The sequence below is a fragment of the Amblyomma americanum genome, chromosome 2, assembly GCF_052857255.1.
Source record: "Amblyomma americanum isolate KBUSLIRL-KWMA chromosome 2, ASM5285725v1, whole genome shotgun sequence".
Lineage (NCBI taxonomy): Eukaryota > Metazoa > Arthropoda > Arachnida > Ixodida > Ixodidae > Amblyomma > Amblyomma americanum.
In genome coordinates this window covers 124521527-124549495 of record NC_135498.1, presented here as the reverse complement: position 1 = coordinate 124549495, position 27969 = coordinate 124521527, and the positions used below count along the sequence as shown (strand labels likewise).

The 27969-nt window shown below is 47.0% G+C and overlaps 2 protein-coding genes across 2 annotated transcripts in view; both read right to left on the bottom strand.

The window, feature by feature from the left end:
- Positions 1–9981: 9981 nt before the first annotated feature.
- On the bottom strand, positions 9982–15147 carry LOC144120058 (solute carrier family 22 member 6-like). The gene is made up of 2 exons (XM_077652529.1): positions 14803–15147; positions 9982–11571 (listed from the first exon to the last, which is right to left on the bottom strand). The coding sequence occupies exons 1-2, from the start codon at positions 15145–15147 to the stop codon at positions 9982–9984; spliced, it is 1935 nt and encodes a 644-aa protein (XP_077508655.1).
- Positions 15148–15286: 139 nt separating this feature from the next.
- LOC144120057 (solute carrier family 22 member 16-like) overlaps positions 15287–27969 on the bottom strand; it is a 32883-nt gene continuing 20200 nt past the window's right edge. Inside the window, exons 3-4 of the mRNA XM_077652528.1 lie at positions 17621–17668; positions 15287–15372 (exon numbers count right to left, since the gene is read on the bottom strand). Of these exons, the coding sequence (XP_077508654.1) occupies positions 15287–15372; positions 17621–17668 (134 nt within the window). The remainder of the gene's footprint in view (positions 15373–17620; positions 17669–27969) is intronic.

Below are 27969 nucleotides of genomic sequence, written 5' to 3'. Positions count from 1 at the left end.
TATCGGCCACTGGCCGCGTTGGTCGTCGGCAGTGAAGGCGTCCAAGGCACTGCACCGCTTTTTGAGGACTTGTGGCCTGCACGATAGGCTATGAGTTTACTGAACGCTGTGACTTTACATAGAGACTAATTTTCTGCAACTGTCTTTTCTCCTTCATCTTTTTTCTCCTCACCCCTTTTCCCCCGTGCAGGGTAGCAAACCGGCTATTCGTCTGGTTAACCTCCCTGCCCTTCCTCCTCCTTGGTCACGTGGGCACTACTGGTTTTCTACTTGGAATACGCGACAGGCACAAGCTACAGCACAGCAGTCCAGCTCAATGGGCCTGCTTCTAAGCAGTATATTATGGCACTTAAAGCGGCTATAAGGTTACCGAGGACCTCAGAGGACAGAATGATACTTCTACACTGTACAGAAATTTTGAGGTGCGGATGGTGCTGTAAATGCCCCACTACATGGCCCTGAAGCAGAACCTGCAACCTGGGAACTTATGTCTTACCCTATGCATCTTCAATTTAGAATGACTTGCAGTGTACGAGAGCGGAATGAGCGCCACAAGCAGACGATTTGCCGTGGGCAGGATTTAAACGGTAGGCATCACCGGTCTCTCTTCGTTTAGTCAGTGGCTAAGAATTTTTTCTCGTACAGATTTTAATCAGTCACAGAAGAAAGGTACAGAAGTTCTATGTTTTGTTGTGTGAGACATCTCAGAAGGATTAGTGGTCCATGCCGTCTGCGCTGCCTACCAAGGGCTCACGAGTGACGTATTTCCGTGGCGTTTTGTCGCGACATTGCGATATATGGCCGTGTCTATGGCAGCCGGAGCAGCCGTTGGCCTATTGTCTGCGGCTACCACCACGAGTGAAGCATGGCGTTTAGTCGAAGGTTTCACTGCGTGTCGAGACTTGGTTGGGCAAAGAGCACCAAGGCGCTTTGGCCGATACCAAGCCGATGGTGTCAGTGTTCTGAGCCGCAATGAACGGTGGCTCGGAGATCTCCGAGCAAGGAGGACATAACTAGAAAAGCGAAACTTAAATCCCAGCTTAAATAAGCGCCTAAAATTAGTGACTAGTCTCTGGCGGCGTCTTTTGTTGTCTTTTTCTGCTTCCCCTTTGCCACCCACAAGAGACCTTCTAAAGCAGGAAAGTGCGATTATCAACACCTTATGCTTGATTCTTGTAGAAATTCTCACTTACTTTGCAATCCAACTCTCAAAAAACCCCAAGTACTCTCGTTTCTGATAAAAGGTGCCCAAATATCTGATTTAAGCTCATGCGTTCTCGTGTATTGTCATATATGTTATCTGCTTACTACTAAATCACTCTGGCGTGCTTCACGTGTCGCAATACACTCTCACTGGAAGGATTCTATGACCAGTGGATGCGCTTCGATAATCGGGGTTGGCACTGCCGGATGTTAGTGCTTAGACGTTTATGAAGTTTAACCTTACAAAGCGATTCAGGCTAAGAGGGACGCTGTAGGGAAGTACTTTGGGTAATTCATACCACTTGGGGTTCTTTAAGGTGCACTGACATCGCCCACTACTCGGGCTTCTAATATTTGCCTCTATCGAAGAGTGCCCCATGAACAACATGAACTGGTAGGCGAGTTGTTGAGACATGGTTCTTGTAAACCAGTGCAACGGTTTACAAGAAGAGTGCCCGCCGCGGCAGGTATTTAACCCCCGTCTTTTCAGCAGCCGAAGATTGCATTCTTGAGCGGAGAAGTGTACTTTCAACGAAGACAAAAAATTAGTAGAGCTAAGCTTACAGGCTCATCGCATTATGCAGCGAAATATGGTTGGAATTAGCGGCGAAGGTCCGTCTAGCGCATGCATGCAACAACCACAGTAGCGTCGGCACAAGCCTATTTACGGAACGTTTTATGTGCACGACGAGCCAACCTGACACACAAATAACTGCTTGGCTTTGCATTTCTATTTCGCGCACGTTTAGCGACCTGGCTTCGCCTCTTTCTTAGCAAGTTTAGCTACTTGGCTTTGACCTACTTAGTTCAGGTACGTGGCTCAGCCTCTCTGTGTCGAACTTGTTTGACCAATGGGCTTCGCCGCTTTATGAGCCAGCAAAACCACTAGTTGTGCGGTCTTGCAGGTTCAGTTCAAATTTCAACATGCTTTGGACAGTCGCGCCGGAAGGGAGAATATCCACTTCCCCCTGCATGGGCAATCTACGAGCATATAAAAGCGCACACTTTTCACGAACATCTTTTGTAAATTTCGCACCTCGTCGACGCGGCACTGAACTGCACAGCTGCGTCTTCTGAGTAAATGAAATAGCTCAGTAAGTGTCACATACATCAGTGGACGCCTTAAACGCAACCACAGCTGGCTTGCGAGGAGGACAGGCAGGAAAGGAAAGGAGCAGAACAGCGCCGGGGGAACCCTCCACTACGACACCTTTAAATCCTTTCTATGTATTACACCATCGATTATCCATTTCATCTGTGAGCTGTTCTGCGTCCTTAGAAAGCTTCACGGTTTGCTCTTGACTGACGTCCTAAGCACTGCAATCGCATAAGCTGTATTCCGCGTATCTCCTTCCAAGGTGTCGTTATTATAGGTGTCATTAAACTTACGCGTAGTTGACATAATTAAGTTTGGTGGTAACCTGAACGGACACGCAAAATACAAACATCATTTTTTAAAACACGTTTAAGCAAAAACCAGCATAAAAGGACGCATCCACAAAATAGAAGAATAATCAGGACGTCCTGTACACCTCTTCTTCCTGTAGCAACCGCGGTGGCTGAGTGGTTATGGCGCTCTGCTGCCGGCCCGAAAGACGCGGGTTCGATCCCGGCAGCGGAGGTCGAATTTCGATGGCGGCGAAATTCTAGAGGCCCGTGTGCTGTGCGATGTCAGTGCACGTAAAAGAACCCCAGGTGGTCGAAATCTCCGGAGCCCTTCACTACGGCGTCCTTCATAGCTTGAGTCGCTTTGGGACGTTAAATCCCCCATAAACCGTAAAAATCTTCTTTCTGTGAATGCGCCCTTTCTGCTGGTTTTTCCGTGATCATGCACCAACTGGCCCATCAAGCTGCGATTCTTCAATCGTTTAAGCAACAGCTTCAGTCTTTTTAGAGCAGGCATGTCTTTTATGACGGCGCCAGCCGCTTCTGTGACATTACACGATGCAGCGTACGTTGCGCACAAAATAACTGATCTGCTCTTGAATGCGTAGGCGCAGTGGACAGGCAGGCGCTGCTCACTAGTTTGTGCTATCGTATCGCAGTTGCGCGGCAGTGTGCGCAACTGCAATTTGCGGCATTTCCACGGCCACGCGATGTGGGAAATCCGCATGCGACAGCGGCCACACACCAAGGTTCTGGAATGGTGGACCAGATCCACATCGCGCACGCTCGAGCCGCTGTACGGTCAGGACTCGGCATTCGTCCAGGGGCTCTGAAGGAACGCTACCGGACCTCAAGCAGCCTGCCTACTCGCCTCCGACTTGTACTACTAAGTGACGCAGCACCGCATGCTATACAAACGATCGTGCTGCTTAGCTATTTTAGTCGCCCTCTGGGCACCCATCTGCGGCACCCATTAGAGCATTACGCAAGCATTTCTTTACTACGTGGTTGTAGTTCTGTGCACAATGATTTAGCGTCAAATACGCACTGTATTCAGGAGCCAATAAAGCTTATTATCTGCAGCCAGTCACTGTCCTTTTATTATAATTTTTTCGAGCAGATAGATTACCAGTGGCGTCTCCCTTTAGATCGACGGCAGCAGTCATTCAGGAAGAAACTAATACAAAAAACTGTGTTTTTCGGAACCCTGTTGACATGTTCATTCCCTTGGTAAACGTGCTCGCTCTTGTGCACCAGTGCACCAGCATGGGTGCCATTATATGGGGATCGTTTTGTCTCCTGTGTAAAACGGCGTTCACGTTTCATTATGGCACGGTGCCTACAGGACAGCAACAGCAATAACTACAGGAGTTGCTCACGCGCGTTTACAGTGTGTCGAGGTAGTCTCTTTGGAGGGCAGCTCAAGAAACTTTGTTTTCTGACTAATTCTAGGAATTTTTTTAAAGTCACCACTGCAGGGTAGCACTTTATAGTAAACAATAGGGTAAGTTGGGCGAATTGGTTCAAGTTTATGATGAAGAAATAGCTCGAAGTGTAGACGCGTGTCTGCGTCGTCCTGCCAGTCTTCCGTGGGCCCTTCACGCTATTTTTTTCGTGCTGAACAGCATAATCTGCGCGTTTGTATGCTTTGAACAGTGTTTGCTCTGTGAAGACTAGCACGTGTTTGGCAGTCGGCCATGACAGTTTGTTGGTACGATGCGGGGATGTACAGCGCAAGCGTGGCTATGAAGAATACGGAACATTGATGCAGTGAACGAAGATGTAGCTATGAATTTTTTCCACTCAACCAGGGCACTCCTCGGCAGAGTATGAATCATATGTTGTATTTACACCGTTGGGCGTCCCTAGTAGACTGCCAGCTAGCTTTTTTTCTTCTGTCGTCTGTGTTCGCTCAGTCACCTAGTGTTTGCTTTTGCGCATGCGCTTTGTTGTTCCCATATCGCGGCGTTTGTTGTGTCTAGTTCGTTCAGCGTCAAGCGTTCTTCGACAAATCAACGTGTTGGGCGAGCTTGTTCTTGTAAGCGCGACACACAGGACAGAGAGAGAAATGCAGAAGAACACAGCGCCGTGTTTTGCCCTTTCTACTGTGTCCCGTCTCTGGCAGAGTTGCCGTGAGACCATGATTTTGTGCTTTCAGCCAGAAAAGAGAGTGCTGTCTGCCTAGCCGATATCGTGTCGGAACGTTTCATTGCTTTAGGAACTTAAGCAGATTATTAGCGCGGCCGTTGTTCTTGGCTTCGTCGTGCGATGCGGCCTGCAGCGAGCCGGTGGAGCATTTGCTTGAAATTTTAGACGTGTATGTGCCATATTGGAGTGCATAATCAGTGTTCATGGATTTGGAGAAAGTGTTTAATGTAATATTTAATCCTCACCGTCCTGCGGTCAGTCGCAGAAACCACGATTATGCACACGTACTAAAACAGTATTGAAACGGTCAGTGTGATCTTGTCGTCCTTCGTCTCTTAGTCTATACATGTGCGCAAACTTTTTCTAAGAAATCTGCTGAGAATGCCACAAAAGTAAGAAAAGTGTTAAGCGAATGCAAATAAATATTTGTTTAGGACGGAATTATAATTGGGACTACCATTTTACAGGTACTGCTGTTAAAAAGAAGGTACCCGGTCAACGCTTCCTGGGAAAGAGAATGCTAGAGTTTCATCTACTTGACTTCGGCTAGGAAGTCATTGACTTGAGTTTGTTCCCTGACCTTCTCTCCTACCTTCCTGTCTCTTAACGTTAAACCTACAACTTTCCTTTCCATGGCCCTATAATTTTAAGTTGAACCCTTTTCGTTAGCATCCACGCTTCTGCCTCTTAGGTGGGTACAGGCAAGATGCTCGTTTTATATAGAGTGTTCATGGTTAGACTTTCAGCGATTTTTTATATACAAAGGGCATACACAAAAGTAGTTCTTGTACATGGGATAGGCAGCGAGATGGACAAATGCAATAATTAACTTTTCATTCACTGCCGTTGGTATGCATGTGTATATTGGACGCTTAGAGAGGGCGGCTTTTGATGGCTATTCTATTTTGCACAACTTTAGTAACACGACTGTGTCTGAGATATGCATGTCTACAATTTCAACCCAATCTAATTACGCATGGGGGACCGCGGCTGTTGGCATGAAGCTCCTGCCTAGAGGAGCGCCACGTCCGGTTTGTCCTGTACAGTATCTGCCACAGGGCAGGCGTATACGACAATCTGGCCGTTGCATTAACGTCACACCACAGGAGCACCACGCAGGATTAGGCTCATTGGCTGGGCGACGGAAACTGGCTCGCCACTGCCGCCCCTGCCGTGACTGCACGCCTCGGTTCTGCGAAACTGGAGTTTTGAAAAAATTCGCGTGCCAAATTAGCCGAAAAATTTTCGAGGCATATGTATGAAGAATTCGCTTGCGCGTTAAGAAAACATCAGTCTCGCTAACTAAAAAAAGGTTCTCATATCCAGATTGAAATCTGTGCCACACACGCCTGCATAACATTGTTATGTGATCGTTGTTTGATTCCAGGTGTGATTACAACGAATGTATAAACACGACGTGTCTCTAAAGTAACATTGAGTAGAAGTTCCGCGTTCTGTCCTGTCACTGTCTGTTTCTTCCTTTTTCCCTTGTCATTAACGCGATTGCAATGTGCATACAATTACGATCCACCAACTAGCCCAGCTTTCCCTACTACCTGTGCGTCATACCCTTAGGGCGTGGCTTAAGTCTTCCCCCAATTTTCTTTCGCACAAGAAACCGTTTTTCGAAATATCGGGGCAAACTATTTTAAAACAGCACTGCACATAAGACCGACACCGAAAGTCTGTTAGTGCGATGCTCCTGTTGACGCAGCGATGACCTAACATACAATATTCCAAACATAATTGGAGAGGGCACTTAAGCTCCGCATTAAGGGTATGACGCCATAGCGAAGTGGTTTATATGCTTTCCATTATGAGCAGTTAGACAACTTTGAACGCACTTTTCACTTTTCAAATTTTTTCACTTAATTGATCAATTGAAAGTCTAAAGTTTCTTAAATAGCATAATCACTGGCTTTTCATTCTGAGCATTTTAGCACCTTGAACCCGTTTTACAATATTTTGTCATTTTTTATTCTATTAATTACAATTATTTCATCGCCGTTATCGCCTATCACACACTGATCATTCATGAGTCACTAACACCAAAAATTATTATGATATCATTTTTTACGCAGCCCTCGATTATTTCCGACACGCCGTGTCGACTACTATGACGATGGCTTTTCAACCGAACGAGCTGCATACGCTATCGCGTAACACTTGTCTGAGCACTGAATGGGTAAAATGACGACTGGAAATATCTCCGTTCATAAAAAGTCTAAGACGGCCTTATATAATTCTAAAAAATATGTTTCTTTGCGTGGGGAGTCGGCGATAAAAAGTAATAATGTTTGTGACGTCGCAAGCACAGTGTTGCCCTCAGAAATAACGTTAACAGGGGTCATGAAAACGGCAAACATGAAAATTGGTTTTTGAGGGAAGGAAATGGCGCAGTAATTGTCTCACATTTTTTGGGCAACCATATCCCGCCGTAGGGGAAGAGAGGACGGTGGGAGTGAAAGAAAAAAAGTAGGAAAGAACGGAAGAAGGAAAGAAAGAAGCAAAAACGGAAGGGAGAAAACGAAGAAACAGAGAAAGAAAGGAATAGGTGCTTTAGTAGAGGGAATAATTTCGACAACCCGGGGATTTTTGAGGTGCACTGACATCGCACAGCACACGGGGGCCTTAGCGCTTCGCCTCCATCGAAACACGGCCGCCGCGGCCGAGTTCAAACCCTGAGAATCCGACCCAGGAGCCGATCGCTTTGTCCGCTGAGCAACCGCGGAAAGCTTGAAAATCGAATTGCGAAAGGTATGAATTGCCGCTTGTGTTCCAAATTTCGCGGAAATGATCAATACCATAGCAAAGTTTGACTAGAATACACGATTCTCAAAAGACCGTCGGAGTCATTACTTAAAGGGTATATGGGCTAAACATGCTGATACTTAAGATTAAGATATCATCACAGCACGGAAAACCTACGAAATGTCTGACCGTATAGATAAGAGAGAATAAAGCGAAAAAGAAGTTGCTTACGTTTTGTGACCAGGATACATTCCTAAGCTCGAATCTTGTTCACGCTGCATAACGACCACAAAATTAAAGCAATACGGATCGCATTTTCCCTGACTAGTAAGAGCACGCACCTTTGCAAAACATGCGCAAGGTGCATCACGAGCGCTTCTTGGTAGAAGGCGAGCTTGCTAAATTTCCTGCTTTCAAGGAAGAACAAAGACTCAGCTATTAACACTGATAAAAGAAGTAAGGAAGGAGTGGTTGCGACCATTCTTGTACCGGGTACAAAATAGTTTTTCCTACCGCCCACTGAAGGGTGCAAACGGCCGTCTTATCCTATTTTTACTCTCCTCCCCGCCCTTTTTATGAGCGTGAAAAAATTCCGGAAGAAAGGGATGAATAAAAAAATTACTGATGGCTTAGCTTCGGTTAAACGGGTATGTACGTGGCAGCGTCAGTTACACGTAATAGAGCTGTTTATTCCGCAGAATGTGTTCCCTTGGTTATAGCTATGAAGACACTGCGATGGTCCGTGAAGAAGTTCGTTTTCGTTTCAGCTTGGCGTATCTGTAGATTAGACTTTGCAGTTTTTCGTTGCAAGATTAAGTCTATACAGGATTCCCAATGCGCTGTGCACCTTGGTTGAGCCGTGGCTAAGTCTAAGTCGAACCTTTGGTTTACACCTGGTATAAAAGCGCTGTCTCTCTTAGGGTCTTTGTTGAACTCCCCGGCCACAAGCACAAGTGCCTCTTGTCTGTGAATTTGTCCGAGAATTTGTGGTGGAATTACCGCGTAGCAGTCTCAAATTCACTGAGGCGAATCACATGGTACGCCCGTCGTTTCTCCGAAAACCTCGTTGTTGTTCGCATAGGCTCCTCCGCTGAAGAGGATACGACGGCTTCACTCATGGCTCGCCGCTGTCGTTTCTCGGCTTCTTGACGCCTTCGTTTGACGAGCCGCTCCTCTCGTTGTTCCGGCGTCTCGGCCGCGCGCTTGGCATTCCTTGGTTCTTGCCTTCATTGTCGACTCGCCTTATACCATGCCACAACTTCTGAATCCTTCCACGTGGCTTCCCGCAGTCGCCGTTGATATCGGTCGCAGTATACACGCGTTGTTTCCACTTCTTCACCCATCCTTCATCTCAAGAACGGCCGCTTCCGGCCCTCTGTTTTTAAAGTGGCCGAGCTAACTGCGCATGCGAAACGCGCGCAGCGAGGCTGCGTAGTCGGTGGCGGCAGCGACGCAACTTTGATGTTACGCACAGCGTGCGCGACGCTGGGGAGACTGCTTCGGCAGTGGCGCAACTCTGACGTCACGCACGGCACACCTGTTGCTCGGCGCATGCGCACTGAAGGCGTTCGGCTCAGCCCGGCGACCTTGCCTTTACATGGCGTGTTGAAGCTACCGCTTCAAAATATGAAGGCCAGAAAATGACAAAACGATTGTGCATAGTGACGTCAAAAAAGCAGGGCTTATTTCTCAAGGGCCAGGGTTCATTTTTGTTACAACATTCAACACTATTGGTAATACAACAGTTTCTGATACAGGATCATCCAAAGGCTTCGTGCATAGAGAATGAGTAGGAATATTATATGATGGTTTAGAAAACGCGCTTGAAAATGCATGTTCAATTCAGCAAAATCACTTTTCTAATTGACCACCGAGTCTTCACGCATTGTTCGGGTTAAAAATTTATTTCTACTAAAGCGCAGGAGAGTAAGCGAGTTTTGGTGCACATAATAGGGAATGGATAACAACATAAAAAAATTCTTCATAGTCTGCACATCGAGCGACAGCAGACGAAGTAAAACAGCCTTACCTACCATTTTTTTTGCAGAGAACAAGGCTATTGTGCAATGATTTAGAGGTATATAAACTACACAAAGAGCACCGTCCAATCGCAATCCAAAAAGAACGAATCAGAATGCGCAGATCGTCCTTGGGCTATCGTAACCGCAAGACTACTTCGTGTTCGAGCTCGGCAGTGAGTGCGACTAATAATAGGAAATATATTAAAACAGAATTTTTGGTCGGTTTTAATTCCAGTATCTGGATTAAAGAATAAGCATGCATAGCAAGTCTATCTGAAATTGTTCCGAAAAGAGAAATAAACACCAAAGAATTTTGCGCTTATCTTGAATTCGAGCTAAACAATTTAAACGATATTATGATGTACTGACGCTTTCTTCTTCTCCCAGAGCTCTCAAGGAAGCCACTGTTCTATGAATGCGATTCAGTCTTACGCGAAGGTGATCCAGCTTCTAAAGAAGGTGATGCCGACGTTTACTGAGGAGATCCAGTGTACCGCGAAGGTGACGCAGTCACCTGCAGTGTAGAGATGGCTGGCCCATTATTCTTTGCAGGCGACCTAGATTTTCTGGGAGGTGATCCAGTCCTTAGTTGCGGCGAACCGCCTGACGCAGGGGATGCCGCCCCAGATGTAGCTGCGCTTCCCGCCGCGGACGCACCACCGCTAATCGGCACCCGCTTTGACTTCCGATGCCGATGCGGCTTGTTTGACTTTCCAGCCTTCGGAGATGCTTGGAGTGGATCGAGACAAGCCTTCAGGGCTTCCTTGCGCTGCTGTACGTCAGACGTGCCCGGATCCGTGTCTTTCTTCCGATGGGAGAATACCTCGGGAAGCCACTGGACTGCTACGCCGCTGACCAAGCTCAGCACCGTCATTACAGCATTGAAAGCAAATATACGCTTGTCTCCAGCGAATGCCTCAATTAGTGTGACCAGGAGAACTCCCGCGCGGCCGATGGCATAGGATATGCAGAACCCAATACTTCGTATCGGAGTGGGGAACACCTCCGCGGTATAGCCGTAGTTGACGCACAGTGCCGCTGACGTGGTGCATAATACCATTAGCGTGGACATGGGCATCGCGATACCCCATTTCATTTCGTAAGAGACAGTCTGAAATGCACTGCAGACAAACAGCAGCGCCAGCACAGCGGAAAGTGTGACTCTTTGACCTCGATTCTTCATGCTGTAATAGACCGCGATGAGGATGAGGATTTTGAAGCCGTGCGCCGATACTTCCCAATAGTTTTCCAAACTCATGCGGCCTGTGCGTGAGCCATAGTAGGCAAAAATCACGGCGAACCAGGACAGAAAGATGGACATGGCGCGCCGGCGAAAGGTAGCCGCAAGAGACATGCGCTCTGAGCCACCTGTCCCAGTTCCGGAGGCCGTCTCCCGCTTCTCCAGCTGTCGCTTGAGTGCTCTGATGGTTGCTCTGGCCTTGGCCATATCCACGCCGTGGGTCCTGGCCGCCTGCAGCATGGTGCTCTCAGCCTGGCGTACTCTCCACGTGGCCAGCTGCCAGACGGGAGACTCCTCGAGGGAGTAGCACCAGGCCAGCACAATGACAGAGGCCGCGACGAAGAGCGCGTGGGAGAGCCTCCAGCTAGGATGGAGCAGGGATAGCACGGCATATAGCGCGGGCGTCACCGTGGTACCGACGCTGTTCGCCAGCAGGATGTACAGCGCCCGGTGCTCGTTTCCCGTCAGTTCGTAGAGGACGATAAAGTTCAACACGTTGGTCGCACTGGCCGTGGCGGAGATGAGGAACCGGGCCATGAGGAAGACACCGAAGGCCTGCGTCGAGCCGGCCGCCATGGTGGCCAACAGCATTGTGGCGGCACTCGCCAGGATGACCGGTCTGCGCCCCACGCGGTCTGCCATTATGCCAGCCACGGGCACCAGACACAGGGAGCCTAACATGTACACGGAGCTGGAGATGTAGTACAGCCAGCTGTGTTCGCACACGAGGTTCCACATGCTGACGACGCTGTTGCCAATGTCCGTGGTGTCGTAGTCCCATCGGTCACAGGGAACTACGCGGCGCTCCTCTTGGCTGTCGTCCTTAGAAAAAGAAAAAGGAAGAACGAAGTCAGATCAAGTGTTGCCAGAGCAATTCAGTTAGAACACCGTACTAAGAATGTATAAGGCTCGCATAGTTTACGCGACTTCGGCGGGGTGCCGCTCTTACACGAGAGCGGCATTTTCCGGTTCAACTTTGGGTGTGTACTTGGGGAAATTACTTTATTGTAACATGCAGACTGAGGATATACTTGGCGTCTAGTTGCAAATTCTTTTAAGGGTTTTCATTGCTACTACTTTAGCCTGTGTTCTGGCCGGTGTCCTGAACACCCTCGTGAATGAAATTTTTCCTGCTTCATTCAAAGCATTCCATATGCTTTGAAAACTGTAATACTTTTAATGAAGATGTCCGTGGACACTGCATGCCACATATTTAAAATTCAAGGGTAGCGGACCCGAATGATGCGGTTCTTAGCCATTCTACTGACGTCATTTCGTAGTCTGTCGTTGCCATCCGCTGTAAATGGCAGGCAGCTGCACAGCATACAGAGTGCTGGAAGGTTACAATGCATTAATAGCAGCAGACTGCTGTCGTCATCTGTCAGCTGCATGGTGATCATGCCACGCAATTGTGTTGATACAAAGTGAAACAGAGATCTTTTTGACAGTTTTTTTTATTATCGGCTCTAAAGCTTGAGGAGCAGCTCTTAAAGGAGCCCGGCCTGTAGACTTGTGTACACGGCATATAGTTGCGCCTAAACAATGAACAAGTTAGGATGAGCTGCAAGCAGAGTGCGCAAACAAACATAACCGAATATTTTAAAAATAGTCGTGCAGGTTGCGGCAATAAAGATACAAATATTTCCAGGTGGCGCTCAAGCTGAAAGAGGTTGACTCTGATGGCGCTCGCAGTGCTAGACGTTGAAGTTCGCCGGCTCCACTCCGGATGGACGTACTGCCTAGCTGTTGGGGCTATTTCTTGGCCCAACACCGTAACACTGGCTGACATTTCAAGTAGGCAGGAATAGTTATGAATTATTGTATAACGAGGTAATCGTAACAGCAATTTAACCGGATGCAAATAGACATGGGGACAAGTTTCAGAAAGTTGAGGATTGCAAAATGAATCTCAGGAAGCGTATATTTCGTTGCAGTATCTTTGTTGAAAAAAAGCCTGCGAACTTCTTATTGATCACATTAGGAAGGCGAGTGTCTGTCATTCAGCGCTACAGGCTATGCTCTTGTACTGGCCCTTGACATGAAGGGCTCTAGTTCGCGCAGTGGCTGCACAAGACGAAATATTGTTCGTCTTCGGTGTCGTTGATTATATAAAGAATTAAGAACAAGCATGTGTGTTTAGAAGTTGGCTCAGTTTCGATTTGCTTATACTCCGGGCTGAAACTTTTTGGGTATATCTTGCTCTTCAATCATTCCCAACCTAAAATGTTTCTACTGTCCGAGGATTTCTTTAGTAGTGAACTCAGGGTGTATGAAATGAATGAATGAACGAAAAGTATAATGAGATCATGGCTTGCGCAGATAGTGAAAAAAAATGACAGCGTGTCTCCATGTGAAGACTCCAGGAACTAGTAGCGGATGCAAAAGTGATAAACGTGGCGCAGGATTTTACCCACATCCCTCGGCGTGCAACTGTTTTCTGCGACAAAAATGACGCCTTGCTTAACAGCAGCACAAGGGAAGGTGAAGGCTGAAATTGGCGTGCATGAAGAACCTTGAAGCAGTTTGTTCATTCTATGAGTTTGTATTTCTAGTTATTTTCTTTCAATTGATCGCAGGATACACAAATCAACTTTCAAGCTTTAGCCGCTGCTTTTCCTTGGTTAATCTTTTTCTGAGGAAGAAATAAAATATTGATTGATTGACTGATTGGTTGGAAATCGCCGGAGACCGATTCAAGCGTAGCAAATGTCCTCGCTGAGCGATCGCTCAGAAACTTTGCGTTTTACGCGGGCACACAGAGGAACATTCTGACCATCAGGAATTTCTCTTTAGGCGGAGCAAGAAAGATTTTCACATCTCAACCCTGTCTTACTTCTGCCCTAGAACCTTCATTTTGTGCTCGTGCTTTTTTGTTTCTACTGCCATGCACCTACTAAAAGTGCATATTCTACAGTTTATCCCTCCGCAGAAGTATCCACTTTTTGCAGAGAAAAAGACCTCAGGTACAATTTCTATGCTATAAAAACAGCTGAAATGCTGTTGGTAAGGCTATTATGGCTACGCTAGCACATCACGTTAACCATTGAGCCCATACGCCCTCTAACGAGGAGAAGCAAGAGAATATCGTAAGGTCGGTGGCACTAGGATGCGGTTATTGTTTCCACCAAATCTGGACAAATGATATAAAAATTTGAGCAAGCTGCAACTACCCCCAGGGGAAGATATGCGTTCAAAATCAAAACACAGACAATCCCCCGCATTCTTGGATTTTGTCACGGCTAACTTCTCCGTCCTGTTAAAGGCAACAAAGAGCGAGGAAGTGCAATAACTGGTGCAGATAAGAATAATCTACCCTTTTTAGAACTTTAAGTATTATTGTCAGTGAGTTTTATACCGTCATTTCAGGACGCCGGAGCCAACAGGCTTCAAGTATTCATTTCAAATAAATACTGGGCTAAGCCTGAAGTAATTAGTATACCTGCGCGCTCTACGCGATAGGCAACTCTCAAGTTTAAACTTAATGCCCGCACTCCTTGGCTCTTAATGCGGGATGCGTGGTATGCTGCCTCTCTTACCAGTGGAAAGCAATCTCTAAGGGGCCGAAGGATAATTGATTGCATGTTTTTTATATCGGGCAATTCATTTTAATATATTTTGTTGATTGCTTCTAGCCGAAGAGCGTCGCTGGCAAGCAAAATAGGTGGCGTTGATACAGGGCCCGCCAAGTATAAAAGATGTCATAGCGTCGACACCCGCTTTTGACGGTTACCGAAGCAGTTTATAGAACGATTAGTATTAGTGCAATCCGCTCTCTCGATCGCATGAACGTTGTGATCCGCACCTGACCGGGGAACATTTTTGCACGGCGAGTTTTTCTATCGTTACACGCGATGACAGCATCGCCAGGAGGAACACCATATGTTTACCCATACACCTGCGACTGTAAAAAGCAAAACTGAACGTTACTCGTCAAGAGGATTTGAGTTTATAACATTAGATGGGTGTGTGGAAGGGGAAGTGCAGACTGCAAAAAGGCGACTGTTCAACCGCGAAGGAAATACAGTGACACACGCAAGAAGCCGTTAAGCTCACCGGAACAGGCGGGTCGTACACGGTGCACCTGCTGAAGCTTCCGTCGGCCAGCACGGGAATCGCCACGTTCTTCCACTGCAGGACGGGCAAATCGCGGAAATCCGGAGGCGGCTGGCACCAGTGGTCCACGGGGCGACCGATGAGGCGGTAGGCGAACGCGTGCATCAGGAGCAGGATCAGGCTGAGGATGGTGGAGAGCAACGCCAACTGCTGCAGCCGTCCGTGGCCCAAGATGACGTAGACGCTCTCCTGAAGGACTGTGTGCGACTCAGTGCCGACACAACCTTCTAGCAGGGTCCCCGATTTGGGACTAACGTCTGGGCTACCATCTGCTCTTGGCTTCATGATCTCAAGAGGACGGTGGCATAGACGTCGTCGAAACTCCTACCGGCCAAGGCTTGTTTCAAGCACCAGCGCAGCTTCTGTCAAGCACGAGCCACAGGTTCGCCAGAGTGCATTCAGAATGTTAATACCGTGCTCATCGTCAGAAGCCCGCAGATGCTGACAACTTGATATGTCGCTGACGGTCTGTCGAGTGGCACTTAGCGCTTGGCTGAATAGCAGACTCCACTGAAATGAGACGGATGTTGAAGAGCTGCCAGGGAGCCGAGTCTACCTATGTCTTTTGCTTCTTCGTTAGTCCTTGGATTGCTGCTCAAGTGGTGCATGCATTCGATGATCAGAAAATGATTATTTATTACAGTGTTTAAAAAATCTCTGTAACGGCAGATCTATCAGCATATACGAGATTTATAATTGCTTTTGACAGGAAATACACGTTTTAACCGCAAATGTAGCTTGATTAGAATTACAGGCAATTTAAATTAAGGACGGTGTAATTGGGTACTCTGGGAAGTATCACTGAAAAGCATGTCCGTGTCACACACGGATAAAGACGTTGGTATTTAGTGCGGTAGCACCAGACTGATCACTAGCGGGAAAGGCGTATTGAGCGGATGAGGCCTCTGAGTAACTGGGGTAAGCTCGGAGCAGTGCCGCGCCAGCTCCGTCGCGCAAGTTCAGGTTGATTATCGCAAGTCGAAAGCCGAGGATAGACTGCAAGAACATTTTGGTGCTACTCGAATTCTCAAGGTTATAAAAAGCTAAACACAGATCAACAAAGCTAAATAGTATCAATCGTTCCAGCGCACCCTAATTGCATTTCGCTTAACCAGGTAGATTGGTGCGAAATTTTCTATCATCATGCCTCGGTACACATTTTTTGGTATGCTTTCCACATAATCAGGGGTTCTTAGGCAGGAACCTACTTTACCCGCCTACCGCAGCGGTAGCCTACAGGTCTGAGCATCCTCCTCGCATGCGGTAGGTGCGGGGTTCGATCCCGAGTGCCGCCTTGTACCCACCGGTGATACAATGGGTACAAGCTTCTCGTGGTCTGGTGCTCGGTTTGTTTAGAGTGAAATGCTTGGAAAAAGGGTCTTCGACCCCGCCTGGGGTAGAAGAAAATATGTTGCGCTATGGCGCTCTTTGACCACAGATACCCTTGCGCCATAACAATCTATCATCATCAACTCTCTCCGCCTGCGTTCCCTGTGGTTTTAAGTCGAGAGCCTTTAATGACTCTAACTCGCGGTGACCGTCCGCCCGTTACATAGCCACATAGGTCACGTGACTACGTTATGTCACGTGATCTTAAGGTCACTTGAAATTAAAGCCACGTGACCTTGAGATCACCGAGAGATCGGCATTTTCGGTATAAATTGCAAACGAATTATGCCTTCCCGCCGTTAAGAGATATTTAAGTGCCTCCAACGAAACTTTTGTCTTATTTCTATGGTGGTATGAGCCGCTTTCATCCAAAATAAACTCACTTGCCGGTTGGCCTCCCTGCTGCGTCTTGTTGTTTGCATCTCCCTTCTTTATGGGAGCGACAGTTCTTATTTGTTGAGAGTTTCTGAGGAACGAAATTAAAAAAATCACGCATGATTTTGTAGCCATAGCTACAATACGGTCGCATTTCGGGCCTTCGGCGTGGCGACGCCGGGGCGGTTGCGGCGCCGCCACGCTGTCACGTGGTTGGTCACGTGGTGCGGAGCAGCTGCCGGCGGCGTGGTGCCGTGGCTCATCAAGTAGCTCGTAACGTGGTTGGTCACGTGACCAATTTCTACTCGGCCAGCTGTAGCCATCGCCTCACTCCAGGTTTCACCAAAGCTAAACCTCCGGCAATTTTTTAAAATATAAGTACGCCTGGACGGCGTACTACAACCCTTAAGCGACTAGAAATAGAAAAGGCTGCATAAAATGCGTAACTGTTCTAAAAAAATTGAAGGTGGCTTAGCTTTGGTTAAAGCTGGACTGACACGATAGCTACAGCTGGCCGAGCGGAACTTGGTGACCAACCTCGTGACGAACCACGTGATCAGTCACGGCACCGCGCCCCTGGGGGCTGCTCCGCACACGTCACCAACCACGTGACAGCATGGCAGTGCAGCCACGGGGTGGCAGAACCGCCACGCTGAATGCTCGAAACGCTACCGTAATGTAGCTATTGCTACAAAACACGAGAAATTTCACTGGAAAAGTACTGTTAGAGCTACTCTTTTTCAATTATACGTCTCAACACTGAAAAATCATAGGTCGAGGGTTGCACAAAAGCATTAAAATTGCACTGTGTAAACTCTCTAGGGTTGATGTGAACGCAGGCTGACGTGTTCTGAAAACCAGCCATAGCAAAGCGCATTTCTCAGAAGCATTATTTACGAGAAGGAAGAAGACGTTCAGTCCTAAAAATCGCCATGGTTGGAGGGCTCTTCAAAAACTCCGCCCTTCAGCTTGCGGGAAACGTTCTGTAACTCACCTTTGTCCCCCTTGGTGACTGCCACCTGGAAGGAAAGAACCGTACCACCTACAAGATGGGTAAGGAGGCCTTTCAGCCAGCTGCTTTACCCAGGCGTGCTTAGCTGTCATTCATCTGAACCTGAGCGCTCTATGGCACCGAGAATGCGGCCTTGGATTAATTTCGACGGCGTAAGTTGTTTTTAGCGATAGTTACATTATGGCAGCATTTGAACCTTCAGCGTGGCGGCGCCGTGCCGCTGGCACGGCGCCGCCACGCTGTCACATGGTTGGTCATGTGGTGCGGAGCAGCTGCCGGCGGCGCGGTGCAGTGGCTGATCACCTGGTTAGTCACGTGGTTGGTCATGTGACCAAGCTCCACTCGGCCAGCTGTAGCTATCGCATCATTTCAGGTTTAAACCACCGGGAAATTTTAACGGGCACTGACATCCCGCAGCCCACAGGTGTCTTTCGGATTTTGCCTTCATCGAAGTACGGCCGCTGCGGCTGGAACACTATCCCGTGATTTGGCGCTTACCTCCTGAGGTTCATGAAAGTCATAAGCTATGACGGCCGCTAACATTGAGGAGAATGCGGAAACTTCAGGTGTAATTCGGATGACATCGAGCAGACTGGTTCCGAATCTGTAATTTTTCACTGCAAGGGGAAAATATAAATGTGGGGAAAACACAGACGTGGTAGTTCGAGTACGGGTTTTAGAAAATTAGGGCCATTTTTCGTCGAAAACAATCAGCAACGATAAGCCAAGAAAAACGAGGGGAAAGCAAAAACATATTATCCTGATATGCACGTGCCAAGCACGCGCAGCCACGCGCGATTAGGAGCCTCTGAGAAACTGCATACACCGCATTTTGTTAACGACTTTTATTTTCAGCAATCATTAACGCCCACCTAACCCCAGTCCGTACGGCTGTAAGGTCAGGATACCGAGATAAAGTTCATTGTCAGTTGCCGGTTCCGGTGTCAGAGGCAGGGTTCAGCAATGGCAAACAGGTACAAGGAACGAACTTGTAAAAATACCAAAACAAACTATTTTTTAATGCGTCGCTGCACCATCTCTCTGAAGACGGTTGTAACTTTCCACGAAAGTTGTTTATATCGACGCTGTGTTTCCAGATCTGCCAGATTCCTCCTAATAGCGTTAAATCACGATTCTCATAAGAGGATAGAAGTTACTTTCCTCTAATTCTACTTTTCTGAGCTGATTTCCTCAGCGAAATTTTTTGCCTGGTGAAAATGCCCCAAGCGGATATATAGAATGAAGGAACTGGAGACTCACTGGCGTGTTTGCAGGTGAAAGTCAGAAACGTATGCGCAGGCGGAGATCATACGCAGGCCAATTTGTTACAGGCATGGAGGAATTATTTATGCAGTAGAGAAACTAGATTCATGGGCTTATCTGACTAGGGCACAACTGCAGGCGACAGAGAAGAAACAAGAACGTGAAACTGCAAGTCACAATATTATATCAAAACATTGTTCTGGCCAGTGTCCCTGGACGACAACTGTGGGACCAGGGTCGGGAACGGTTCTCTGAACAACGCAACGGAGCCGTTGTCCTCGTCCATCGTGACGGCAAGGCAGTTCCGAGACCACAGGGCTGCCATCAATGAAAGATGTGGCATCGTGATCTCTCTGCATGCAGAAGCGAAAACATGACCGTGTCCATCGTCGAGATGAACCTGCGCCAGGGCTTGCTCAAGAGATCATGCATTGATTAACTGAACGTGAGTGGCGTGTGACCCACCGTTCCTTCCTGTACAAGATATAGAGCTTAGACTCAGAAAAATTCGAAAGGTGTTTAACGCTTTATTGGCTTTATCGGCAAACACACCATTTTCGTTCGCGAAAAGGAATCTTTGATAGGTTGTCATAGAATTTTACGGTTTGTTTTCAATAATGTAAGAGAAGCTTGGCAGAGTAATGGCTGAGGTGTTTGATCTGCACGAGATGGGAGCAAAGAAGCATTTTCCACGTTTTCACCCCAGAGATGCCGAACACCTGGGCTGGGTGACGCTTTTACCTACAGGAAATTATGGGGGTATCTGATGACACTTGGCATCGAACCCTAAAGCTCCTGCACATGAAAGTTCTCCCGCATTATAATTTGGCACATAAAGATCTGAATAGACTCATCCTATATCGAAGGGCTACGCTTGTGCCTACTTTGTTTTAAAAAGCGCTAGAAATAAAAATGTGCCTAAGGTGTGATGCAAAACGAACAGATCCGTATTCTCGCAGAGGCGCTATTGAAATTTTTATGAAGCTGATCAGTTTTGCCTCATTTTACAAAATGTAATCCACCTTATGTCGGGGATCAATGCTTCGTGATTTGCAAGGGCCACCTATTTTGTTCTATTTTGCAAGGGCTATTTCTAAAGCATCAATAGAGCACTTTATTCTGCAGATCTGAAGAAGGGATCGCCTTCATATCTATTCCGACTATACAGGCTTAGCATTATTTCTTCTTTACTCATTTTACCTTGGATATCTTTGAGTTCATGCTTAGTGGCATCGACTAGAAAATTGCATCCTGAATCCCTTTTCTGGGTCCCACTGTTTTTCTCTCTGTATCTTGGCTTCAAAACGTCAAGGCAAAGAGCGATTTCTATAATTTCGCTGTACTCGTTCTGGTTAAGTTCAAACTATGAAGTTTTCCTCAAAAAGCTCGTGTTGAAGTTGTGACCACATAATCAGTTTCCTCCGTAGCGTGCTCGCACTGATAGGGTTTATTTCGACATTCAGAAGCAAATTATCTGCTGAGTGTTTCTTGTGCCTTGTATTTCCGGCATACATAAAAGCCTTGCAATGCTGCAACGACAGACATAGATAGGTTCGAGCGTTAAGCTTCACAGTTGGGATAATGCTCTTAGTCCTTATTTCAAGTTCCTGCCTCGAGCTAGGCAAGAATTGATGAAAGTTAGTAGGCATAAAATATGTTCCCCGTCGGAAGCCGCATTCAAAACAAGCCTTATAAATAAATATTTGTGAGGAAAGGTGCAAGCTCGTCTTTTTCCATGTCACTTTTAAGGTTCCTCTCGCTGTGGCATTGCGCTCAGTTTATAAAATTTGTTCCTTCGATGTAAGTTTTGACAGCATGACAAAAGTTCGCAGTGGCATAGTCGATGTACGGCATGCTACCACTGCGCAGATCATCACGCGCTTCCCCAGCACCAATGACACGGAGCAGGGGTGTGGTCTCATTTCCAAGAGCAAGCACGAATCCATGACCACCTCGTACACGCTGACTTTCAAGCTGTTATCGAGGACACCGCTGTCGTACTTCTTTGACGGCAACATATTCGCCGTCGTCGGCACCGCTGCCATAGATCGTGAGCATGAGTCACAATAGCTTTCCTGCATTGCTCTGCGTTACAAAGCATGTGCCTGGCACTGGCGTCGCGAGAGATGGAAACCGTGGCACATTCAATATCCCTGTTTTAGCCGCCTTCATCCTTGCCTATGTGGGCCGGTTTAGACTGCACATGACTGTAATATACCTCACTGCTGCTGACGATTGAGTTGAAGCTGGCAGCATGAATAGGAAGAATTCGCAAAGGTGCTAATCTCGCATACTCAAAAGCTAACCACAAACTTGTAAACGCCGTCACCTCGAGCTCGTTGCTACCACTCTACCGCATGACCCCATGGAAAAATTTATTTTATTCCTTTGACTGTTACGATAATATTTTTACCCACTGCTTGAAGCAATCAGAGGAAGTAAGGACATTCTTGAGTGCGTGTAACCAGTGGCCTCAACGTCAGAGGAGGAAGTATCGGCATATCGAGGCGACTGCTTCTACTTTTGTTATTTCTCTAATCTTCGTGCTCGTTGCCTTCACTGCGATTGAAATTTGTTAATTACCGGCAACACAGTGTGGGAGACGAGGCGAACGATTTTTGCGTTTTTTTTTGCTTGAGGTGGTGGATTACAGCGATGGATTCGCCTGATATTCAGGGCAGCTTAACGTAATCCGTAGCTTTCCATTGGTGTCGCGACATCCACAGCCGGTCGATCTGGGAAAACGATGTGACATACTTTGAAAGTACATAGCTCTAGCTCACTTGTGCTCGGACACGCAATCGTCGGCCTATGGTGGACTTCTCTGCATCGAGAGAGACGGAAATAGCGCCGGTGTGCTGAGTGATTTGGGTGCGGCTTGTAAAGTCCGAGACGGTTGAAATTAATCCGCATGCTTTTGCTACTGGTGTTCTTGTTGCGTAACTCTTTTCATATTCAACTCCGTCCCTTCCCTTACAGCGCGGGTCGGTTGTGCACCAGTAGCACGAAGCATATCTATCCCTTTCTTTTCCAATAGAGACATCCCATGCCACCTCTGCGTGGGCCTAGTGTCCCGGTCATCAAGTGCTGCATGCCCCATATGCCTCGCTCAGGGTATGGCTGGAATTATCCGATAGCAGTGCAATTACAGTGCTTCAAGAAGAAGTCAATGCCGCTGTGGGACTGCAAAGAGAGGTGCCCCATCATGCATTTCGCAACTTGAGAATATACGTAATTCCTTTGTCTATAGACTTCCAGCCACCGAGATTTCCTTTCAGCCATGTATTGCGGAGCCTATGACAACCCTGAGCCACTTAACCTCTGCAGGGTGAAACCTTTCTGAGACTTTAAAGGCTTTTGGTTCTTAGAACTTCCGCAAGATCTTCACTGTAGGGCTGAAAAGCACACCATTGGGGTCCCAAGTTTTTTGACAAAGGGAGTGCGCACAGACATTAGTTTTGGAGTGCTGCTAAAAAGTAGGCAGTAAACCTGTGCTGGCATGTTGTTGTTCACCGTGAAAATGTTTGTATGGTGCCCTGATGTCTAACTATATTTTTAGTCTCCTACGAACATGGCCGTGTCGCCAGCCTCACGGTCAGACTTACAACTGAAAGCATCCAGCGTCTTTACAGTGATCTCTTGAAGAGACTTTCTCCTCGAACACAACGAAAATACCCTTCGGACGCTACTTGCTTCGAAAACAAGTTAAGAATGCAACAGGGCTGTTTTTTTCAAATTTTTATCATGCAGTGCAGGCTATGCATTACCGTCAGTGTCACAAGGGGCGGGTGTGTGCAAAAGTAGTGACTTCTATGCATCCGAAAGGCTTCTTTAGTCACTCGAGACCCTGCATGTGTGTCTGTGATCTCAAGATGCGATGACAGGGGTCTATGATTAAAAAAAAAACATGGAGGGAGCACTGACACGAGCCGCATTTTTCGTTGATTTGGACGCAGCAGTTACTCTTCAGATACCTTTCAGGTGAATTGCCTACTGTGTAATTTTGTTAGCACATTAGTTGCTTGGAACGCTTTTACATTTCTTCCTACGCCGTCCGTAGCCGTCAATGACCGGTGCCCCCCGTACCATTTCTAGTACTCGAAGTGGAGCAGTGTATATACGAGGGGTACAAGTGTGACGACATCAATAACTTCGGCGACAACAGCGACGAGGCCAAGTAGGGCACCTCCAGATGCTGTGAGTGCCGACGTGTCGGGAGTGTGCTTATGCGCTAAGCCATCCAACTCGTACATGTCCCGATTTTTTTTTGGTTTTCGGGCCCCCTATCGCAACCTCAAGTTTCCATAGCCGCTATACGCAAGAATAAAGTGCCGAGTCACTAGCTGAGCAACTTATCGTCCTACCTCATCTGTAGGCAGCGCAGAGATCTTGTTTAGACGGGCCGATTGGCGTTTATAGTGCACTTGCACTCGAGCTTGCACTGAGCCGCTTAGCCTTTGTCTCTGAGGTCCCTCTGTATGCCCATCGGGCTTTAGGCAACCTGCTTTAGGTGCCCCCCCCCCCCCCCCCTCCCCGTATGTAGGAGGTGACCCACATGGATCATGTGATCTTTTCACTTGATCACATCCTATCCACCATGGCAGGTGTCAGTTCAGTTAATGGTTAGTCGCGAGAAGTTGAAAGGGAAGAGCAGCCTGGATCTCACAAGCCCCGTCGGTGGCAGCACCTGTCATCGCAGGGCAGTGACGAATCGCCTAAGCGCTGCATCACTGCATCGCTATCGCTGCACCACTATTCGTCGTAGGGCGAATAGATAGGCAGGCCCTTGAGCCTCGCTTGAGGAAGGGGTAGGGGTCTGTAAGCAGCCACCTTGACGGACTGCACATAACTCATCAAGACGGCCTCGTAAGCAGTGGCTCATCTTTCTGTCATATTTTTCTGTTTTGGTCTGCAAAGCAGTTGTTGAGCATCGGTGTTTTTTTTTGTTGTTGTCATACACGTACGGTAACTAACAGCACGCGGCGCCGCTATGCAGCTTTCTTTTCAGAGAGTTACGGCGAGCAAACGAGGTACGTTTGTTCTAAGGTATGTTCACTGCACTGCTGCTTGCAGGGTGGGAGCTCCACCCACCATCAGCTGGTGGCCTCGGTAAAAAGAGGGACCCAGATGAATCTTCATTCGCAGTCGGCGCAAGGCACCCTTCTTCACGAAAACGGGGAGCACCGTGTAGCGTCGGCGCTACCGTCGACACCGCCCTCGTCCTCTCCCTTTATGCCGCTCCTCAACATAGAGGGCTTTGGTACTACACTCGCATTATACACCACTGAAATGCGCTATTACGGCTATTACAACTACTACTCGCTAATAACCTAAATATAACTAGTAACACATTTGAATTAGATTTTATTACTACATTTTAATACAACAAAACGCTGAGTCTGTGACACAAAGACCAGTAGTCAAAACGCGATATTAGGATCTTGACTGAAACGTTTTGAAAACAGAAAATAAGTTCTCGGAACTGATCAAAGCAAAACCACCAAAGCCGGTACAGCACCAGTTGCAACATTACGAGAATATTGGATCATTTACGTGCGCCCCTCAGAGTGTGTCAGACGCGCGACAAACATTTTTAAAACTCCCGGACAGAAGTGCGGTTGCACACATTTGAAAATCAGGCATTTTTCTAAAAGGTTGTCGCAGTCTTCGGCTGTGCGCATAACATGTTTATTGTAATATTTAGGGACCATTTTTTAGATGCTTGCTATGTGTAGCCCGAGCGATTGAGCTAAATGTGTGCTGGAGTACAGTTTCATTGTTGGGCCAATTGGGCGTTATGCGAAAAGTGTATTCGCTGACAGGGAACAGCTACTGATTTAAGCATGTGTTTTGGTCACATCGCAGTAATGACGAGCCCGTGCATGTGGGATGCGCAAATCGTTTATATATCAGTGACGCTCAGCTCGGCACACATTTCTTACTTTCAGCAACTGCTGTATGCGGGGGTGAAATGTGAATGTTAACGTTGAAAAGGGTGTGAAAACCTTGTCGATTTAGGTGGCGCAAATTTCAACAACACTTTCCAAAGACGTGTAGACAAAATCAGCCAAAAAGCTGTTGAAAATAATGACCACCGAAATACAGGCGGTAAAATAACCGGCGAAGAGAGCAGCCAGTGATGCCTCAGTATGCGAGTACGTGATGAAGTGCACCGGCTAAAAAACTTTGCTATGAAGCTCGATGTTATGGTAGTTGTCAAGACTCCTATAAAAACTAATCTGTTCAAGTGTGAAGGAAAGGCGTAATGTCTGCGGATTTGCGAACGCTAAACATTTGATGAGTGTGTGAAAAGAAAATTTTATAGGAACCCATTTTCATCTGAAGGTACGGAACCCCGGGGCGTTTTTATGTGTAAACTTTATCCACCCATTCCGGACACCCTACAGAGCATTGTTTCCAACCCTGCACTATTTCTGTCGCAGGAGCACTTACTGTTGCCTGTGTGGGAGACAGACTGGAGCAAGAAATCTTAACAGCGTCTCGTATCAATCGCAGGTACAAAAACCTGCGTAGTTGCTCCATCGATTGCTATTACAGAAGGCCCCGTAGCGATCAGCGTGTTTGCGCGGTATAAAGGGTTGGCAAGTTGCGTTAAACAATCATTAGGGACTTTTTCTTTTAAATCTGTGCAAGGAGCTCCGATTTTAAAGAAGACGCGTTATGGAGGTTGTCAGTTTGCGCCTTGTTTTCTCCATCGCTCTCCCAACTCCTATCGGCCCCAGTTTTAGCCTTATTATGTGCGAACATGTTTGGACAGCCACCCTGATTGGCGCTGTAGCGACGGGTTTTGAAGGAGAATGCACCAAAAAGCAGAAATGTAGCCAAACTCACAGTGGCTGGAGTGGCTTGGCGATGTGGACAGATGGATCAGGAGCCCCAAAGTCATATTTAATACGATTACCTAACAGGAACAGGAGTAGGGGTAGGTTTGTGAAATCTCCCCAGCTTCGCGACAGTCATACACTCTTCATCTGGCTCGACATAGCATCTAGAACATAAGTGGAACTTTATTTATTAAGTTCCACTTGTAATATTTGAACGGTGTTTCAAATGGATACATCAAACAGCTATGTGTAACAACGTTGCAGTTAAATAAAGGAAGTTCAAATGAAACAAATTTTTTTATATGCGCATCGATAATATCATTACATCTATGCACTTAAGACTATCTGGAGCCGCGTTCTAGGTAGGCTACAAGTTCTATGGAAGCTTTTGACAAAGAATAACAGATCACAGAGGACAATACATCTGCTTGCCATTCAGTTCGGCAAAATCACATTATACATTAGAAGTACACTGAAAAGTAAGGAAGCAGACTTTTACTGATCTGAACCCCAAGGCCGTGAATAACTTGCGGAAACCACTGTGAGCAAACACAGTTGGAATTACGTAACCTGGCATGAAACTAGAATGTCGAACAGCATTTCTTCTTTCATCGGCGGTTTTAGAGAGAATGCAGGTTGCAACACGAATGAACTTTAAAACTGAAACCTATTTTCGAACAATTGGAAAATGCTGATAAAGCGAGCGATGGAAATTCAAGTTTGTGTTATCGTACTCGATGCTCGTTTTTGACTGGGAACTGCAGTGTCTATTTACCTACACACTTTGGAAGCCTGAGTAAATGACTACATTCGAGATATAATGTAAATAGGCGTTTTTGACATTCACTCTCCTCCACAAGGCGGACTGCCGATGTGCTTTAGAGGCCTGAACTTTACGCGATGGAGTTCCCTTGCTTTTCACGCCAACGTTGAAGAGCGCTTTGTTCACACTCCTGGTAAAGCTCCAGGCGATCTGTTGATATATTTTTTCATGTATCAATATACCATAACATCATACACGCCGTGCTCTAGCAGAACATTGCGTAAAACATGACTACGGGATAGCCTTAAGTGTAGGTCTGCTGGCTGCCGGACCTAGTAACCTTGTAAACAACTTTTTCCTCAAAAGCACTGATATCTGAACATATTAAACATAGGCGTTCCCTCGTACGGTCCTTAGATAATAGAAATAGCAACATTGTCTTGTGGTCAAACAAATTCGCAGAGTTACGCTTACCGGCTCAGCGCACGAATCAGCGAAAGCTCTTATAGCTTTTTGCTAGCCACATAGCCTTGGATTCGTCTGATGAATCTCAAGTTTGCACAGTATCCCCTACGTCTGGGGTTTTCCCGTGGCAGCCAAATTTCAGTTGTGCATTCCATCGCTCTCGCCATAACTTTCCAAGCCACAAGGCCATGCGTCAATTCCATCTTTTGTCTCCCTTTTTTCCTCTCACAGTTTCCCTCTCCAACCACTCCTCGTTTACAGCCTTTTCACTCTCCCCACTTTGCTACATATCACGGTTGGCCGGTGGCAATTGAATTTATACGAGTTAAAGGAACTACCCAAAGATTCAATGGTATAATGCAGGCCTTGTGCCTACACTAAGGCTATATACCAGCTTTAGCTGTAAAAAGGAAAGAGTCTTTGTCTGATGCAGGTTCCCTTTCATGACATATGCACCACACCTTGAAGCCGGCTAATCGATTCTCTGGGAGAAAAATTGTGCGTTAATTTTTACTCGGGTCATTCTTTTGCCATTTGTAACATAATTGAGCACAGTAAACTGCGGAAAAACTTTGCGCCGTGGCATGTCTCTGTATGCCAGTGTGTGGTGAACACTGGTTATGTATTTCGCAGAAAGTAGGAAATCTTTGTGATATGTACCCCATAACGAGTTGCTCGGCGAGTTCGAGTATGATGAAAGAGATCAGCGGCGCCAATGAGACAGCAGAAGAAAGAACACGACACATGCGAACACTGGAGCCTGTTTGACAGAAAAGAGTATGGTGTCGAAAACGTGTACTACGTCTCTAAGAGAGAAAATACAGAGAGCCCACATGAAACTGTGTTTTATTTCTCAAGGCAGCGCGCGGCGTCAACGCCTTCGATTACCATCGCATCTGTTCGGTGCGCCGTCGTCGTAAGCGGCACGCTGAGGTTTCCAGACACCAGGTACGGATTACAAGACGCGTCCACAACGCGCAGCGGCTTCATGCCAC